Consider the following 17,893-nt stretch of genomic DNA (forward strand, 5'->3'; position numbering starts at 1 on the left):
GCCAATTCCAATTTCTGCTGCACTCTTCTGTCACTGTTTGATTGCCTCTTTACTACCCTCTATCTCTACTCTCATTTCTTTTTGATTTTTAAAAAATTCCTCTTGGTTGAATGAGGGCACAATGTAGTGAGGACATAAGGAAGCTGCAAGAGGATACAGATCTGTTCAGTTAGGGGCAAACACTTGGTAGATGTAGTTTAATGTAGCAAAGTGACAGATTACAATTTTGCTAGGAAGAATCAAAAAACAATTATTCAAATGGAGAGACACCCAAAATGTACAGTACTGAGGGACATGTGCTCTTGTGCATGAAACAAGAAAATCCAGGTGAGTGTACAATAAGAAAGTTCAATAGTGAAATTACAAGGCATCTCCTAAAAGCAGGGAGTCCACATAACGATATTAACAATTAAAAACTGTTTATAAATTTTTTTGGATTAACCAAGAGCAGCAAGATTACCAACGAAGACCGTACAGTCAACTAGAGAATGAAGTTGACTTATACACAAAAAAAAAGTTTCATAATGTATACTTTCTATTTACCACAGGAAAGTTAAATATTAACATCGAGGATTATAACATTTGAATGGTATAAACAATGAGGGGGAAATATTTCAGGGTTTAACATCTCCTAAAATAAATCCAAATGAAATGTAGTCGAGCAGATATGAAGAACAAGGGAGTAAACAGCAGCAGCTTAGACTAACTTTGTTTTAAACAAAACAATAGTGCACAAATTATTGGGAGAAAATCAGTGTACAGCGTACAAATTGCAATTTAAATAAACATGGATTCATTCAGCATCGATTTTAAAGGTTTCTGCCGGACTAACTTGACTGAAGAGGTTAACAAGGAGGATTGATGAGACTAGCACATTTAAAATGTAGTCTACATGGATTTTAGTACAGTATCATATGGCACACTAGTTAGAAATCCAAGGGCAAGTTGCATAAAAAAATTGGCTCAGTGGTAGGAAACAAAGATCAACTTGGTATTAGAAGCTTTGCATTTTTGGGATGTGTTAGTGAACTGTAGACTTAAATCTAAGGGACAAGATTAACAAGCTTGCAGGTAATAAAAAAAAGAGTCTTGGTCACTGGGTGGGAAACAAAACAAAACTGTATACTGCAGGAGTACATCAGCAAACCAGCCAGGTGTATAACAAAAAGCCAAAATTGAATTTAATCGAGAGAAGTATGGCTCTGCATTTGGGGAGATACGGAGAAGATCAGAGGAATAAGATCTGTGGGAAGCATATCCAAGATTCCCAAAGACAGCAGTACAGATAGATATGGTGACGAACAAGGTAAACAGGGCAGCTAGAGTACTGTGTACAGTTCTGGTCACATTATAGAAAGAAATATTTTATAGATCACAGAGAGGCTACAAATACGATTTAAACAGATGTACCAGGATTTGAGAATTTTAGCTAGGAGGAACATTTCCATGGGTTGTGTGGTTTTCTTTCAAAGGACACAGAGGAGATTTATTTGAGGTGCACAAAATTTGAAGGACCAAGATAGATTCAACAGGAGGGATCCATATTCCATACCAACGAGATCAATAATCAACAGATATACATTCAGAATAATTGGCAGAAGGATTAGAGGTAGTATTAAAGGGAACCTTTGTCAGCCAAGTATAGGGAGGGTCTTTGGTACACTGCCTGAAAAGACAGTAGACAAAACTTTTGTGATGTTGAAAATAAATCTGAATTCACACTTGTCACAAAGCTGGCCTTTTTCTCAAAGCTATTTGTTTTCTCAAGGATACCGTGTCGATTTTTTTCAAAGGGGTCATAAAACCCTCTCGACTCCAAGGTGGCTTGTTTGGTCCAGAGATGAAAAATGATTTTGAGGGGACTTTTGTTTATAAGTAAACAGATGAGACTTCAGGTCAAAGTGGTCATGTTTTAGAAGTGACCTGTAAAATGAAAGGGGAATGGTCAGCTCTCTAGCTGAGCAGTTCAGCCCAGAACTAGTTAGGTGTTCAACAGTGAGCTGTGTGGAAACAGGTTGCAAAACTCTCTGTCTCTCTCCTTCTGCCCTTCTAACTTCAACCTGTAAGCATTTGTTCCATTTTTACTGTTTTTTATTTAAAGGGGCTTATTGGGGCTGTTGTGTATATTCAGAACAGCATAATTAAGTCTAGTTTGGATAGGCTGAGTTTTGTAGGGGTTCTTCATTCTGTTCTTTGTGTTTCATTGTGTAATTTTGTGAATAATTTTTTGTCTGTTTTAAAACCTGGTAGTCAACCTAGCTAGCTTACTCTGGGTAATTTTCACTGTACACTGACCAAAATCAATTGCAAAGTTATGGTCTGGCTTGCCTGCTAAAGAATGTTTTGAGTGGTCTGGCCTAGTCCACAATACACTTTAGGAACTACAGGGCAAAGGACCAAGAACTACAAAGTTGGACTAAGCTGGTGCCTATTTTGAAGTTGGCACAGAAACAGTTGACCAAATACTCTCCCCTTCTGTATTCTATATTTTCCATGCTTGTATGTTTATGATATATCAGTCCTAAGAAATATAGCATGCAAACACCAAGAGAAAAACACTCTTCCTCTTCTTTGTCTCAAACAATATAACTCACAACATCACCGAATCGCAGCCAAGGCACAAGATAAAATTATGCCAGAATTTGATTAGGTCCTTTACCACAGATATCTGAAGTTTCAGTGAAGAAAATATTTGAATTGTGCAAGTCACCTGCCCAATCATTACTCCCAAACAACACAGAAAGTTAGTTTTAATATAGACAAAAGGACTAGGACTAGCAACCATTCTGATACTTTACCTCTGAGGCTGGGAAGTATTTTGAGAGATTGACGAATCTATTGAAATGAGTGTGCCAATGACAGAGGATTGTCCTAAAAAACAAAATAAAGAGATTACTTTTATAAAGATAGTATATTCCAGGGTTAGTTAACAAAAATGAGAAAAGAAAACATCAAGATATTCAGTTTTTTTAATTTATAGCTGTCCGTGGTAAAGAATGGAGACATTACCAAATCATACAAAGCTCTAATTACAAGTTTGCTTTCAGCCACCAAAATGGTGAGAATTACAAATAAGCTTTTCACAATGCACAGAAGCTTTATAAATGGTCAAAATAATCATGAAAAAACAACTGACCATTTGCTAAAGCAACATATCAAGTAGGGAAATGTGACATTTCAACAGATACACATTAGTTGTCAACTGAAATCTTTTGGAATGAATTCAACCCTTAACTATTTCTTTCCATGCATGCTGACCTGTATTTAAGGTGCTTGGTTGAACAGCTAACTGTGGTGGTTTCCTTGAAATGGGAAGTTTACTGAATCGGTTACACTTTTTGCCAAGGGATGATGATACTGGCATTCGAAGAACCTGGTTGAAATCAATAGAAATTGCATAATTATAAGTCCTGCATTAAAAAATGCTTAATCACAAATGGCTGTTGAGACAAGGATTCTTGTGTTGTTTAAAATGCTCTACTCTGTGCAGTATGAAACAAAAATTAATCAAGCTCTCAAAGATTCTGAAGTGGAGGAGGCTGGTACAATTGTAACATTTAAAAGGCATCTGGATGGGTATGTGAATAGGAAAGGTTAAGAGAGTTATGGGTCAAGTGCTGGCAAGTGGGACTAGATTAGGTTGGGATATGTGGTCGGCATGGATGAGTTAGACCGAAGGGTCTGTTTCTGTGATGTACATCTCCATTACCTTTATTCCAACTCAATGTACAATTTCTTCAATAAAGATAAAGTTGCCATATTCCTGCAGGACCATAGGGCTACTCTTAGAGAGTGATGACTGGTGGTGGTTTCATTGGAGGATCACCATACCACAGGTGAGGGGAAGGGTTTGAGAAGGCAGCACTTTCACAGTAACTTCAGTCAGTATGAGAACTGAATTCATGCTGCTATCACATTGCTTTGCAAACCAGCTGTCCAGCCAACTTAACATTATCCTCAATAAATGCAGCACCTGTGCAGATACCTACAGAATACATATGAACTGACCTGTTGAGGTGATACTGTGAATGATGTTCCACTATTTGGACCCATTATTGAAACAGGAATAACTCCCATCATTCCTTGCAGCACTGGCTGAACAGGGGATGTAATAATAAATGTTGACCCTGAAATGCAACACACTTAAATTTCAGAAACAGGACAAGTTAGAAAATTCTAGCAAAAAAAAATCATTTATGATGAGATGCAAGGCTCAAATTCCATGGAAGAAAAAGCCACAGGTAAAATGTGATCTCCGGGTACTCTGATGTCTTGCTTAACTTTAGAGAAACAGAAGTCATGATAGTTCATGTGGCTGTCTCTACCATAACAAATAGTGAGGGAAGGGTATAAGTACGTTATTAAGTTGGCACTTATCTTCTGTAAATATGGCACAGCGTAAATGTAGAAAGCAGGAGTTACTGATGAGAAAACCACAGGTTTACTCTCTAATCTATTAACTCAATTTCAGGTTCTCTCTGTTATGTGTCAAGTTAGTGACCCCAGGAGCTATTTCAGTACTGCTATAGTCAATTATGAAGAAAAACAGAAAGGGAAAAAAAAAGAGTTATGTAACTGTTTCCATCTTCTCTGCAGTCTCTTCACTTGTGTTCGGAAGAGCTGTTCGACACCAGCTACTACGATACCCAATAATGTATAATTTCAAAATTGGGGTATTATGCAACACAGTTGGCACTATTATAATTATGCAAGGTGGGGAAAAATGTGTCAATTGTAAAACCTTATACATTACTACCTTGTGAAAAATTTGAAGAGACAGGTTGTCCCATGGTCAAAACAGTGCTTGGTCTTGGAGGCGTTGATAAAGCTTGAGGAACAGATGTTGAAATAGTTGTAGCTGCAGAACTGCTCGGTAGCATCAAGACATTTGTAGAATTACCTCGGTGGTCCAAAATAAAAGTGCTACCATTATTTGGTTCTTCTCCTTTCCTCAATGATTGCCCTGCAGAATCTTGCATGCAAGTTGCTATGAGGACACTGCTAGATTGTTTAAATGTGGTAGCAGTAGGCAATAGTTGAATGAGTCCTGTGTCTTTTGATAAACTAAGAGGATTTTGTGTGGACTGAGTACAATCAGCCTGTGGTATATTAATGGTCACATTGCTGGAGGTAATGCTTTGTGTCGACACAACTTCAACTTCCGTTGTGGCAACATTGTGCTCACTGCTTTCAGGCTCCTCTGCCATCTTCAAACTATTTATAGCACTTTCTGTCTCTTCAGTACTTACACACTCATTGCAACTAGAGTTTGTTTCAGCAACAGTAACACTATTGCTATTTGATAAAGATTGGCTTAATCCTTTGCCTTTTAAGGGTGTACCACCCGGAGAGGACATTATAATTGTTGGTACATTTTCATTAGTAATACTGGACACAGCATTATTTAATTCTGGATCTGAAGATGACTGTTTGGGGTCATCACTAATTATTATCTTGAGAGTTACTATATTTGAGGGATCTACCTCCATAGTGCTGGAAGGTTCAGCATTTGAATTTTTGGAAGTCGAGATAACATCAGTCTTTACAGAAGTGGCCTTGAGGGGTGATTTAGACACCACGTTGGTTGAAACACTTTCAGTTGCAGGGTTCATGCCCGAAGTAACAAAACTTGGTTGAAGGGATATAGCCCTAACCTCAGAACTCGATTTAGAAGGAACGGAGGAGGAAACAGGTTCAGCTCGATCAGGCAACTCCACTTCAGCAGAAATGACACAGGATTTTATTGCACCAGATTGAAGTGAGTTTACTGAACTAGAGCTTACAGTCGAACTATTTGATACTTCAGGTATAGTTGAAACAAGGACTTGAGATTGCTGAAGATTGGTCAAAGGGCTTTTAGACGTTTCAACCTTATGCAGAACATGTTGCAGGTCTGACACTGGAGTTAATGAGTTATCAGAGTTAACTGGTAAGGGCTTTCTTCCCTCCAGAGACATAGGTTCACACTCAGATCTTTTCTGTCCTACAAAAGTTGACTGAACTGATGTTGGAGGACAAGCTGAAGGTGGTTCATTACAAACTCCGACTGCAGTCTTATCACTTGTTCTTGTGACACAGACAGTTTGTGCTATTGGCTTTTCAAATTTATGCTGACTCATTACTGCTTTTGATTTATCAGTATCATAAAGCATAGACCTATTAGGGTCTGCAACAAGTCCATTTTGAAGTGTCAATTTGGATATTGATTCTGTTTTAGCATTATGATTAGTTAACTCTTCAACACCTAAACGGTCCTCACTGCGCTTTTGCTGCACAAGTGGAGATGGTGCTGTCTTTTCATTATAAGCAGATGACGACTGGGCTTCAACCTCCATTTCAGCAACACCCCCAGCTTCTTGGCACTCCGACATTGCTGAAGTAGTTGTGTGAATAGCAGCAACAGACGAAGGAAGGGCAGACACAACAGCAGCTTCTCCATTGGTCCAACAGTTACATTTAGATGTCTGGTTGCTGGTTGCTTGACTATCCACTGAAAGCATAGATTTATTTGCATCAGCTGCATTCAAAGTTGGAAAAGTCTGATTTTCTTTTTTTGCAGATTTTGTAATGGTGTTTGATTCTGATGACATTTTAGTTTTATGGACTGTCCCATCAGCCTTACTTTTCTTCATATAACCACTTGACACCTTCTCAGAGACTGTTGACGGTACGGACACTTGGATATCAAAAGAAGAAAAAACAATTAAAGGGTTTGCAAACCTAATTAAAAATATTACAAATACTTCAACAAATGTAGTGCCTTACTTTATATAATTGTACTCCATATAAAAGCAACAGGTTATGATTTTGACAAATTCACTTCGGTACATCTATTGTATCACTAAACAAAACTACAACTCACCCAATCCCTCTGTTTGATAGGTGTTAAATGCCTCAGAGAATGCTGAACTTGTACCATTTTCTATTACTTCCAAACCTACTTGGCTGCATGGTCCATGATCAGAGTCTTCACTCCTTTTCGATTTACCTAAGCAGATTATGGAACACGAAATAAAAAAAATGAATTAAAATACAACTCTACATGTATTTAGTCCTGATCAATGATGCATTCCTGTACCAAAAAAAAATTTAACTAGCTTTTCTCCTTAGAAAAGTCGTCCAAATACCAGAAACTAAATTAATAGAGTGATTTATACGTTTAATAAGATATAGGAGCAGAATTAGACCATTCCAGCCCACCAAATGACAGAGCAGACTCAATCATGGCCGACTACTCCTCACCCCCATTCTCTGCCTTCACTTCATAACCTTTCAACCCATTAGCAATTAAAAATCTGTCTGACTCCTCCTTAAATTTACTTACTGTCCCAGCATCCACTGCACTTTGGGGCAGCAAATTCCACAGGTCCACAGCCTTCTGGGAGTAGTTTCTCCTCAACTCTTAAATTTGTTACCTGTTATCCTAAGACTATGGCTTCTCATCCTAGAATGCTCTCAAGAGGAAACATCACCTCAATACTGAAGGACGTTGTTTTGTTGACCATGTCTGTACCATCTTAGTCAGAGTGAACCAATTAGTCCATTCTTGTGCTCTTTCCCCATACTTATTCATTTTTTTAAAAAAACGATACTGAATCTGCTTCTATTATGTTTTTAGGCAATGTATCAGATACTTGTTGTATTAACAATCATGTTGCTTTTGGTTCTTTCGCCACTTGAAAGTTTTGATCGCTGGTTTCCGATCCTCTGTGGCCAGAAGCTGCTTCTATGTATCAAAACCCTTCTGAACACCCTTATTAAGTCAGCTTTAGTCTCCTCACTCCAACAAGAATAACCAGAGTTTCTCTAGATTCTCCATATAAAATTAAACTTTTTATCTCTGGCATCATTCTAGGAAATGTCCTACACACAGACTTGAAGACTTTGTCATTCATTCTAAAATGCAATGCCCAGAATTTGACAATACCGTAGCTGCATCTCACCAGCACTTTAGGATAGGTTCATGTCCTTCTATATTTTTGCTCTCTATTCATAAATCTTATGATCTTGTAGATTCTTGTTCTCACCAGAAAATGACATTTTCTGTATCCAAGTGCAGGTTAATATACGTATGGAAGAGATTGTCAGAGGTCCTAAGAGAGACCCACCGAAAACTTCCCTACCCATCTTAAAAACAGCCATTCAATATTTTGTTTTTTGTTGCTTACCCAATTTCTTATCAACACAAGTATTGTTCCATAAATCCAATGGACTTCAATCTTGCTAGCAATTATATTAGTGATACTCTAATCCTCTGGTAGAGTTGTAGAGATCTACAGCACAAACCAGTCAAAAACAGCAACCTGACCATTCTAATCCCATTTTCTAACACCAGGCCTATTACCTTTTATGACTTGGCATCACAAGTGTACATTTAAATATTCCTTCAATATGGAGGGTTCCTGCTTCTATCAACCATAGAAGTAGTGAGTTCCAGATTCCCACCACCCTCTGGGCGACAAAGCTTTTCTTCACATCTCCTCTATACCTCCTGCTCATTGATCCATCCAGCAAGGAGAAAATATTTTCCTGTCTACTGTACATACACCTGCCACAATTTTATATACAACGAAAGAAATTGAATTTTTTTTTTGCAATTCACATATTTGAGGAGACTTGGAAAACTGTGGTCAATGCCTCCACAAATCCAACTTTTACTCAATCACAATCACAACCCCTGTCAATTTCCTCTGCTCTAAGGAAAGCAGCCCCAGCCTGTCTGATCTCTTCACAACTGAAACTCTCCAGCTAAAAAAGCATTCTGTTAAATTTGCTCATCACTGGAGAGAGTGCAATCAGGTCTCTCATGATGTGGATTGCAGAACTGCACACAAAATTCAAGCCATGGCTTAACCAACATTTATATAGTTCCAGTATAACCACCTGGCTCTAATCTGTGCCTTGGCTAATAAAATCAAATATACCATAGGCCTTCTTAACGACTTTATCCACCCATCCTGATTTCTCAAATAGCTAGTATATATGCACACCAAGGTCCATTGGTGCTCCACCGCTCATGTCTTTCCTTGCCTTGTTTGTCCTGTGCAATTTATTCAGATTGAATTCCATTTGCCACTGAGCAGTCCATCGGACCATCCCATTACATCCTCCTGTAATCCAAGATTATCTTTTTCAAGACATAACACTACATAATTTTTTGTACCATCTGTGAACATATTGATCAACCCCATGACATTCAAATATGAATCATTTATATAAACCACAAACAGCAAGGGCACCATTACTGATCCATGTGCGATCCCAGTGGACACAGATTTACAGCTGAATAAACACCCTTCAACTACAACCTTCTGGTTCCTGCCACTCAGATAATCGTGGATTCACTTTGTCAAACTTCCTTGAATCCATGGACCTTTGCTAGCAGTCTCCCATGAGGGACCATGTCAAAACCTTTGCTGAAATAAAAGTAGATTATATCAAAGGCACTAGCTTCATCTACACACCTGGTCACCTCTCCAAAAAATTAAATCATGTTGGTCAGGCATGACTTTGCCCTAAAACCATACAACAGTTCTTGTTTAATCCCCATCTCTCCAAATGCAGATTAATTCAATGCCTCAGATTTACTTTCAATAGTTTCCCTACCATGAAGGCTAGGCTGATGGGCCTGTAGTTTCCTGGTTTATCCTTTGATGCCATCTTGAATAATGGTACCAGACTGGCTGCCCTGCAGTCCTCCAGCACCAGTCCTGTGGCCAGAGAGGAATTGAAAATTTTTGCAAGAGTTATCATTCACATATTCAAGGTGGTTTGGAAAACTGTGGTCATTGCCTCTACAAATTCCACTTTTATGTACCCCAATAACCAAGGATGCATTTGAATCAAAGGAGGTGACTCGCCTAATTTGAGCACTGCAACGTTCGACAGTATGTTGTTTCTATCCTAACCAATTCATCTATCACTGCCTCCTGTACATCGGTAGCACCCACTTTTGTTAGAAACAAAATATTAATTTAGTCCTTTTGCCTTCAGAAAAACGTTTCCTTCATTGCTAATCAACCCAACTAATCCTTTAACGATACACTTTTGGATTCCCTTTCATTTTATACAATAAAAACAAAGTTCTCAAAAAACTCAGCAAACCTGGCAACATCTGAAGAGAGAGGAACAGAGTTAACATTGCAAGTTGAATGCAACTTCTATTCTTCAGTTCTTAATGAGGCATATTTGACTCAAAGTTAATTTTTCTGTCGCACCTGCTGCCAAGACCTGAGATTTTCATTTCAGATTTCCAGTATTCACAGAGTTACTTACTTTTACAGGCCTCCAGAGTTCTTTTTGCATCCAGCGAATCCCTTTACTGAATTATTAACTTGACATTTACCACAAGCTTCCTCAGCTTCATTTCAATCTGTTTTGACATATCCTTAAATCCTTAGAGTTCCTGCAGTGTGGAAACAGGTCCTTCAGCCCAACAAGTCCACACCGACCCTCTGAAGAGTAACCCACTCAGACCCATTCCCCTACCCTAATACTCTACATTTACGATGGCCAATGCACCTAACCTACACATCTTTGGACTGTGGTAGGAAACTGGAGCACCCAGAGGAAACCCATGCAGATACGAGGAGAAATGTGCAAACTCCACACAGACAGTTGCCCAAGGCTGGAATTGAACCCGGGTGCCTAGTGCTGTGGGGCAGCAGTGCTAACCACTGACCCACTATGCCACCCCTTAAAAATGTAGTTTTTAATGCCATTCCTGTCCCGAGTGGAACCGTGTCTATCCTGTACCAAAACTTTTTGTCTGAATCTCCCCCATTGACATTTAAAATAGTAAATGATCAATCTTTATTCCAACCTAATTGGATCAGATCCTTCTACTCCTCACTGAAATTTGCCCTCATTAGTTCAGCATTTTGACATTTGACATTCCCTTATGCTTTTCCATAACTTATCCGAAACTAATGAAATTGTGATCATTGCTTTTCCAAATCCATTTTTGGATGATGCTTGCTTCAACTGCCTGCTTTGTCTCCCAAAATTTGAACTTTTCCAGCAACACATTTTTCAGCTCTGATCTCCAGCATCTGTAGTCCTCATTTTCTCCCAAAATTTCACCCAGCACAACCAATATTGTCATCAGGCTAGAAATATTATTTCAAGATTACTTTTTGCACAAATTTCAGGAATTCACTTTACATTATTATTTTCCCAGTCTTTGTTTGATAAAAGTGGAGCCCCTCATTATTACTGCCCTGTTGTGTCTTGTTGCAACCTGCCTCTTTCCCACTCGTGATCTTTACCATAGATTCAGAGGCATAAAATCCTCTCTATTGTTCATTAATTCTAATCAAATAGTCTTTGAGCCCTCAATTACATCACCAGTTTCAAGTGATCTATCCCGACACACTTCCCATTTCTTTCCCCAACTAACCCTAATGCACTGCAAGCAAGAATATGAAAAGTCAAATTTTGCCTTGTTTGAGCCACAATTGCCATTATATCAATCTCGAGTGCCTGCAGTTCAGCAATCTTATTTACCAATTGGCATAAACGGGTAAAGGAAATGTATAAATGTTAGAGGACATCTGAACAAGCATTTTCAAACCTGATATCTGATACTACAAACTGTAGTACTCAAACTAATTAAATGGTACATTACCTCCATTATATGCATTTTAAATTCCATTTAGCGACTTACTACATCAGCAAGGTGAGGAACATTGAACTGAAGATAACTTTCCATAATGTTTCAACTAATGACAGCCTGAATTCAGACTAAAGCCCTGCCTGAGAGCTTTTTACTATTTTAATAACTTGAAGATTTTCCACCTTTTATTGAGCCACAAAAAAAGGCCTTTTTTTTCTGTACAACAGCAACATATGAAGGTATATTGGTTTCTAATCTTAAAATCGGAACAAAAGCGGATATATCAACTTGTTAACTCTTCAGCAGAATCACGTACATTTGTCGCACAGCACAAAAGCTCTCTATAAATCACTATCATTTGATGATTGAGAAAAAGTCAACAGTATTTGTTCTAATCATGTATAATCACAGCTTAAAGGCTCTTCCTAAAGATTTCAAGCTGAATATTTAGCTCCTATTATGTACTGAATACAACTTATTTTTAGCTATCACAAAGACTTGTAAAACAAAGTCATCTACTCAGATCAAGTTCATTATTGACAGATTTTTATTAAGTTATAAACAAAAATAGTACACTTGCTGATAGGATTTGGTACGAACCGTAATCAAAGAGATCAAACAAAGCTTGAAATGCAGGGTCTGACTCAGTCTGCTCCAAGATATCCTGGATAGCTTCATCAGACATATGGACTTCATCCTAAATAAAACAGAAATTTGATTTAAGCAGTCATTTGATTACAAAAAACAGTGTCATAAACAGAAGATATAATCCAGACTGGACTACAGATATATCTGATATATTGGATTCTTGAAAAATAATTTGGTCTTTCTTTAGAAACTGATTGGAACCTACCAATTTGGATTGGAATTCCTACTTCGGACTCAAGATAAAAGGTTGTGTTATTTTCCTACTGAGTATTTGGACCTGACCCCTGATATAAGATCCATTCCAACAAAGACAGTTCAGTGCAAACCACAGACAACACAGGAGCAGATCTTTGCAGAAGCCACATCGGCTATAAACAGCAATAGCTGCTGTATTCCATCAGAAAAAGTTTTAAGTAGCCCTAAAGCAATCTCGAGTGCCTGCAGTTCAGCAATCTTATTTACCAATTGGCATAAACGGGTAAAGGAAATGTATAAATGTTAGAGGACATCTGAACAAGCATTTTCAAACCTGATATCTGATACTACAAACTGTAGTACTCAAACTAATTAAATGGTACATTACCTCCATTATATGCATTTTAAATTCCATTTAGCGACTTACTACATCAGCAAGGTGAGGAACATTGAACTGAAGATAACTTTCCATAATGTTTCAACTAATGACAGCCTGAATTCAGACTAAAGCCCTGCCTGAGAGCTTTTTACTATTTTAATAACTTGAAGATTTTCCACCTTTTATTGAGCCACAAAAAAAGGCCTTTTTTTTCTGTACAACAGCAACATATGAAGGCATATTGGTTTCTAATCTTAAAATCGGAACAAAAGCGGATATATCAACTTGTTAACTCTTCAGCAGAATCACGTACATTTGTCGCACAGCACAAAAGCTCTCTATAAATCACTATCAGCACGGTGGCACAGTGGTTAGCACTGCTGCCTCACAGCGCCAGGGACCTGGGTTCAATTCCCGCTTCAGGCGACTGACTGTGTGGAGTTTGCACGTTCTCCCCGTGTCTGCGTGGGTTTCCTCCGGGTGCTCCGGTTTCCTCCCACAGTCCAAAGATGTGCAGGTCAGGTGAATTGGCCATGCTAAATTGCCCGTACTGTTAGGTAAGGGGTATGTGTAGGGGCATGGGTGGGTTGTGCTTCGGCGGGTCGGTGTGGACTTGTTGGGCCGAAGGGCCTGTTTCCACACTGTAAGTAATCTAATCTAATCTAAAGCATCTTCTACAGCATGAGATTGCCTAATAACATTGTGTTGTCTGTGGGGTGGGGAGAGGAAAGCAATAACGAAAAAGTGGAGCAGGAAAGCAAGCATGAAGAGGTGGTAGGGTGTCAGGTGGGCAAAAGAGCACGATGGGTAAGTGGTCTAATATTAGGAGGCATATATTTAAGGAGGTGGTGGGTGTTGGGGGAAGATCCAAGGAGATGTGAGGGACAAGCGTTTTAAAGACACACAGCGGTAGAAGTCTGAAACATGTTGCCTGACATGATAGTGGAGACAGGTTTGATAGCTGCTGGTGTTAATAGTTTTTCTTTGACTAAGATTAAAGAGATAAAAGTTAGAGTTCATGGTTATCTCCATCTCAATTGGGAATGTGTTTTTTTTTCCCCAAAAGAGAAAGAGTTCCAGAATACGTGAATGGTTACATTTCCTGGACAATTAACATGTATTGAATCAGGTCCCAAAGTTCAGACATGCAACATGCCTTTTTTTTTAAAAAAACCTTTCCTCTTCTGAAAACCATGTTCCTTTACTAACAGTATAGAGTTGTGTACAAATATTTCTTAGCAAATATTTAAATCTAGGCTCCAGCACTAAGAATGTGACTCTTTTGTTGGCTGAATGCTCTTTGAATTTTGAAGTGACATTACAGCTGTTCTTTGGCTACATCCTAGCCATTCTAACATTTCTGTAGTTGTAAGCATTAAGGAATACATTTCACATTAAGTGCAACAAACTTTGAATTTTTTATTGAAACAGAGGCGACAACAGCAGAGTTACTACTTTTTTTCTAATCACATTGCTCAAAATATTCTACAAGGCACTGGAATTCCAGAATTGGGTGGGTATTGTCGATTGTATATTGTCGAACCAAGCTAGCTGGCACAACCTTCTGTTAAGTAGCCTCTAAATTAACTACTTCCAGAATTGCCTTCTTTAGATTGGCAAACTCCTAAAGCTGCAGGTCCAAGCAGGCTTGCAAGTTGGCAGCACCACAGTGAGACATGGATCCCGCTCAAGCTGGCAATGGAGTATCAGGGTGTCCTGACATGGAGACATCATTTGGAAGTCTCTGTATTTAAGTTATAAATTATAGAGACACAAAGCCAATAGGGGCATTGAATGAGAGAAGAAGCTATAATATTTCACTATTAGGGTTAGAGCCTAGATATGGCAAGTTGCTCTATTTGGTAAAATAGAGTTTCACCTCGGAATGGTCCCTAAGTGGGACATTAATTGGCCATGCCTTTTCATGAATAGGGATATCTGAAATGGGAAATTCCATGATGGAGGCAAGAACATCAGGGATGCAGCTCACTTCTATTTTCCTGACCCTCACACTCCTCCCCAGCTCCCCAAGGGCTGGGATATTCCAGGGTCATTTCCACTGCAGATGCAGAGAGGTTTAAAAGCCCGTCTGCACAAGATCTATATTCAACCCTCATCATATTGAGACTTGCAGGCATAAAGCCATATTTTAACACCGTCTTCATGAGTTGGTAGCTGATACAGCTCTGCTCTTTCAGGTTAACTGAACTAACAAATATCAAAAAAAATTGAACAGCATCCACCAAATATTTTGCTGAATTTAGTGGCATTACTTAACAGTCCAAGTGTTCAAAGACAAGTTGAATTAAAAAAAACATTAAATCATTCAAATATAAGATAAACGTTACCCCAAGACCTAAGATTTCATCAATCGATTGCTCTGGTAATGAAGTAGTACTCTCTGGTGGTTTTGATGAGTGTCCAGTACCAGTCTCACTGTAAGATGAAAAAATTGTTGGATTTAACACAGATTTAAAAAGTTTTACACGATGTGCAATTGACATTATCAGTGACTTTATCCACAGAGTTTAAAAATTTGATACACAGTTGGTTAAATTTGAGAGATATTGAACCAAACATTCCTACGACTAAATATCAATAGAATTTCTGTAACCAAAAACTTGTAGTGTAAGAATATATTATGATACAGTGCAGGATATCTAAAAATCAACTGCATTTGATATGCAATGTTTGCACAGAAAATTATAAGCTTTGTAGAGATTGCTATAGATCCATAATTAACACATGACAAGTTAACTTATCACACAGCCAGTGAGAAAAACTGAGCAGTCGCAGTGGCAGAAATAAAATCTTTTCACTCCCAAGTTTAGTATTGTCAGCAAATTTCACTATTTCTGATTCCAAGCAATATATGTAAATTGTGAACAGATGTGACCTCAACATGGAGCCTGGTAACATGATTCGGAAATACCAACCCTCCCCCAACCCCGTTGAACTCTTTATAGGAGACCACCCCTCATTCTAACCCCCAGAGAGTATAATCCAGTACCTTCTCATATGTCAGTCCTGCCATTCCAGGAATTAGTCTGGCAAACCTTTGCTGCACTCCCTCCATAGGCAGAACATCTTTCCTCAGGTAAAAAGACATCAAGACTACACACAACACTCCAGGTGCGGTCTCTTCAAGGCCTTGTACAATGGCAGCAAGACATTCCTGCTCTTATATACAAATCCTCTCACTATGAAGGACAACATATTATTTGTCTTCACCACCTACTGGATCCACATGCTTACTTTCAAGCGAGTGCTGTATAAAGGACACCTAGGCCTTGTTGCATCTCTCCCTTTCCCAATCTCTCTCCATTGAGACAGTAATCTGCCTAAGCCCAGAAGCACACCAGCTTTGTCTGCCTTTTTTTCCTCCTTTTCTTTCACCTTTTCTCTTTTCCTTCGTTATCTGAGGTCGTGAGGAAGCCAGAGTGGTGTCGGTTGGCTGCAGCAGTGCCCACAGCAAAGGTTCCTGACTGTGGTAGACCCAATGCAGAGACTCAGGAACTCAGAGGTTGTCGGCTGCAGCGGTGGCATTGCCCAGAAAAGGACTCCTGGCTGCAGCAGGCCCTCAGTATGGGCTCAGGGTCTTTGGCTGTGGCAGCAGTGTTTGCAGAAAGGACCTCTGGCTGCAGGCCCTTGCAAAAGCCTTGTATGTGTATTTCTGGCCTATTGTTCAGAAGATGAAATTTCTTTTGAATATTCATGCAATTTCTTTTTTGTTCCTAGTGTCATGTGGAGGCTAGGTGCCCGAGTGCACTGGAGTGGAAGGACTGTAATCCTGGATTTGTTACTCCATTATTTTTCTATTTTATTTTTATGATTTTATATTTTTATAATTTATTTTGAAGAACCTCTGTCCAAATACCTTTGTACCTAATATTGCACTGTAACTGGTGACTTGTAAACTTCGAGTAAAAAATGAGGTCTGCAGATGCTGGAGATCACAGCTGAAAATGTGTTGCTGGTTAAAGCACAGCAGGTTAGGCAGCATCTCAGGAATAGCGACTTGTAAACTTCTGACTGTACTCATGTGAGACCGTGCGACAAAGCTAATTTTAGTTTTTTTTGTTTTTGATGCCAAAGGGATTAATCTCACATATATCCAAATTAAACTTAATCTGCGTGTATTTGCCCACTTACTCAACTTGTCCAAATCACACAAACATCTCTACAACCTCCTCACAGCTCATGCTAACACTCTATTTTATGTAATAAACTCGAGCATTTTGTTTACTACCAATGTCGAGCTAACTAGTCTATAATTCTCTTTTCTCTCTAGCCTTTTTTTTTAAAAAAATGAGGTTACATTAGCTACCATTCCTTAAGTAATGTTCTAGTCTATAGAATCTTGAAAGATGACCATCAATGCATCTACTATTTCTAGGATCACTTCCTCAGATACTTTGGAATGTAAATGATTGATTCTTGGGGATTTGTTGGTCTTCAATTCCATCACCATTCCCCCAATACGGATTTCCTTTGGCTCCTCCCTCTCATCAGATCATGTTTCCAAACATTATTTGTGTCCTCCTTCAGAAAAGCAAAACCAAAACTTGCATTTAATTAATCTGTCTCTGTTTGAAGTTCCTCTGTTTCTGACTGTAAGGGACCTAATATTGGTCTTCAGTCATTTTCCTCTTCACATGCAGAAATTTTTACAATCAGCTACTTCCCCATCAGCTCTCATTTTCTACCCTCTTAAGTAACTTTGTCCTGCTTTACTAAAATCTAAACTGTTCCCAATTATCGGATCTAGAAGCTTTTTTTGCCAATTATAAAAAGTGGTAATATAAACACAAATTGTTGGTGTTGTGGAATCAAGAAATGGTACATGGGCAAAACCAGTCATCACTTAAACAAAGGACAAGTTCAGTGTGATGTAACAAAGATTCACATTACCTGAACATAACTTTATTTATATTTTCTGCAAGTTTTTCCAGTAGAGATCGGTCTTTCAAGATTTTCTCTCTGGCATTTTCAATTACTCTTTGCTGCAAAGAAAAAGAACACAAACTCCATTCTTAATTGCCAATCTATATACTCAT

At 38.6% G+C, this 17,893-nt stretch overlaps 1 protein-coding gene across 1 annotated transcript in view; it reads right to left on the reverse strand.

The window, feature by feature from the left end:
- The window catches only part of npat (nuclear protein, ataxia-telangiectasia locus), a 44,305-nt gene that overhangs the window by 10,938 nt on the left and 15,474 nt on the right, over window positions 1-17,893 (reverse strand). Inside the window, exons 9-16 of the mRNA XM_060826057.1 lie at window positions 17,748-17,839; window positions 15,185-15,272; window positions 12,215-12,311; window positions 6,863-6,988; window positions 4,757-6,676; window positions 4,009-4,127; window positions 3,259-3,373; window positions 2,799-2,871 (exon numbers count right to left, since the gene is read on the reverse strand). Of these exons, the coding sequence (XP_060682040.1) occupies window positions 2,799-2,871; window positions 3,259-3,373; window positions 4,009-4,127; window positions 4,757-6,676; window positions 6,863-6,988; window positions 12,215-12,311; window positions 15,185-15,272; window positions 17,748-17,839 (2,630 nt within the window). The remainder of the gene's footprint in view (window positions 1-2,798; window positions 2,872-3,258; window positions 3,374-4,008; window positions 4,128-4,756; window positions 6,677-6,862; window positions 6,989-12,214; window positions 12,312-15,184; window positions 15,273-17,747; window positions 17,840-17,893) is intronic.

This window comes from Hemiscyllium ocellatum, chromosome 6, assembly GCF_020745735.1.
Source record: "Hemiscyllium ocellatum isolate sHemOce1 chromosome 6, sHemOce1.pat.X.cur, whole genome shotgun sequence".
Taxonomy (NCBI): Eukaryota; Metazoa; Chordata; class Chondrichthyes; order Orectolobiformes; family Hemiscylliidae; genus Hemiscyllium; species Hemiscyllium ocellatum.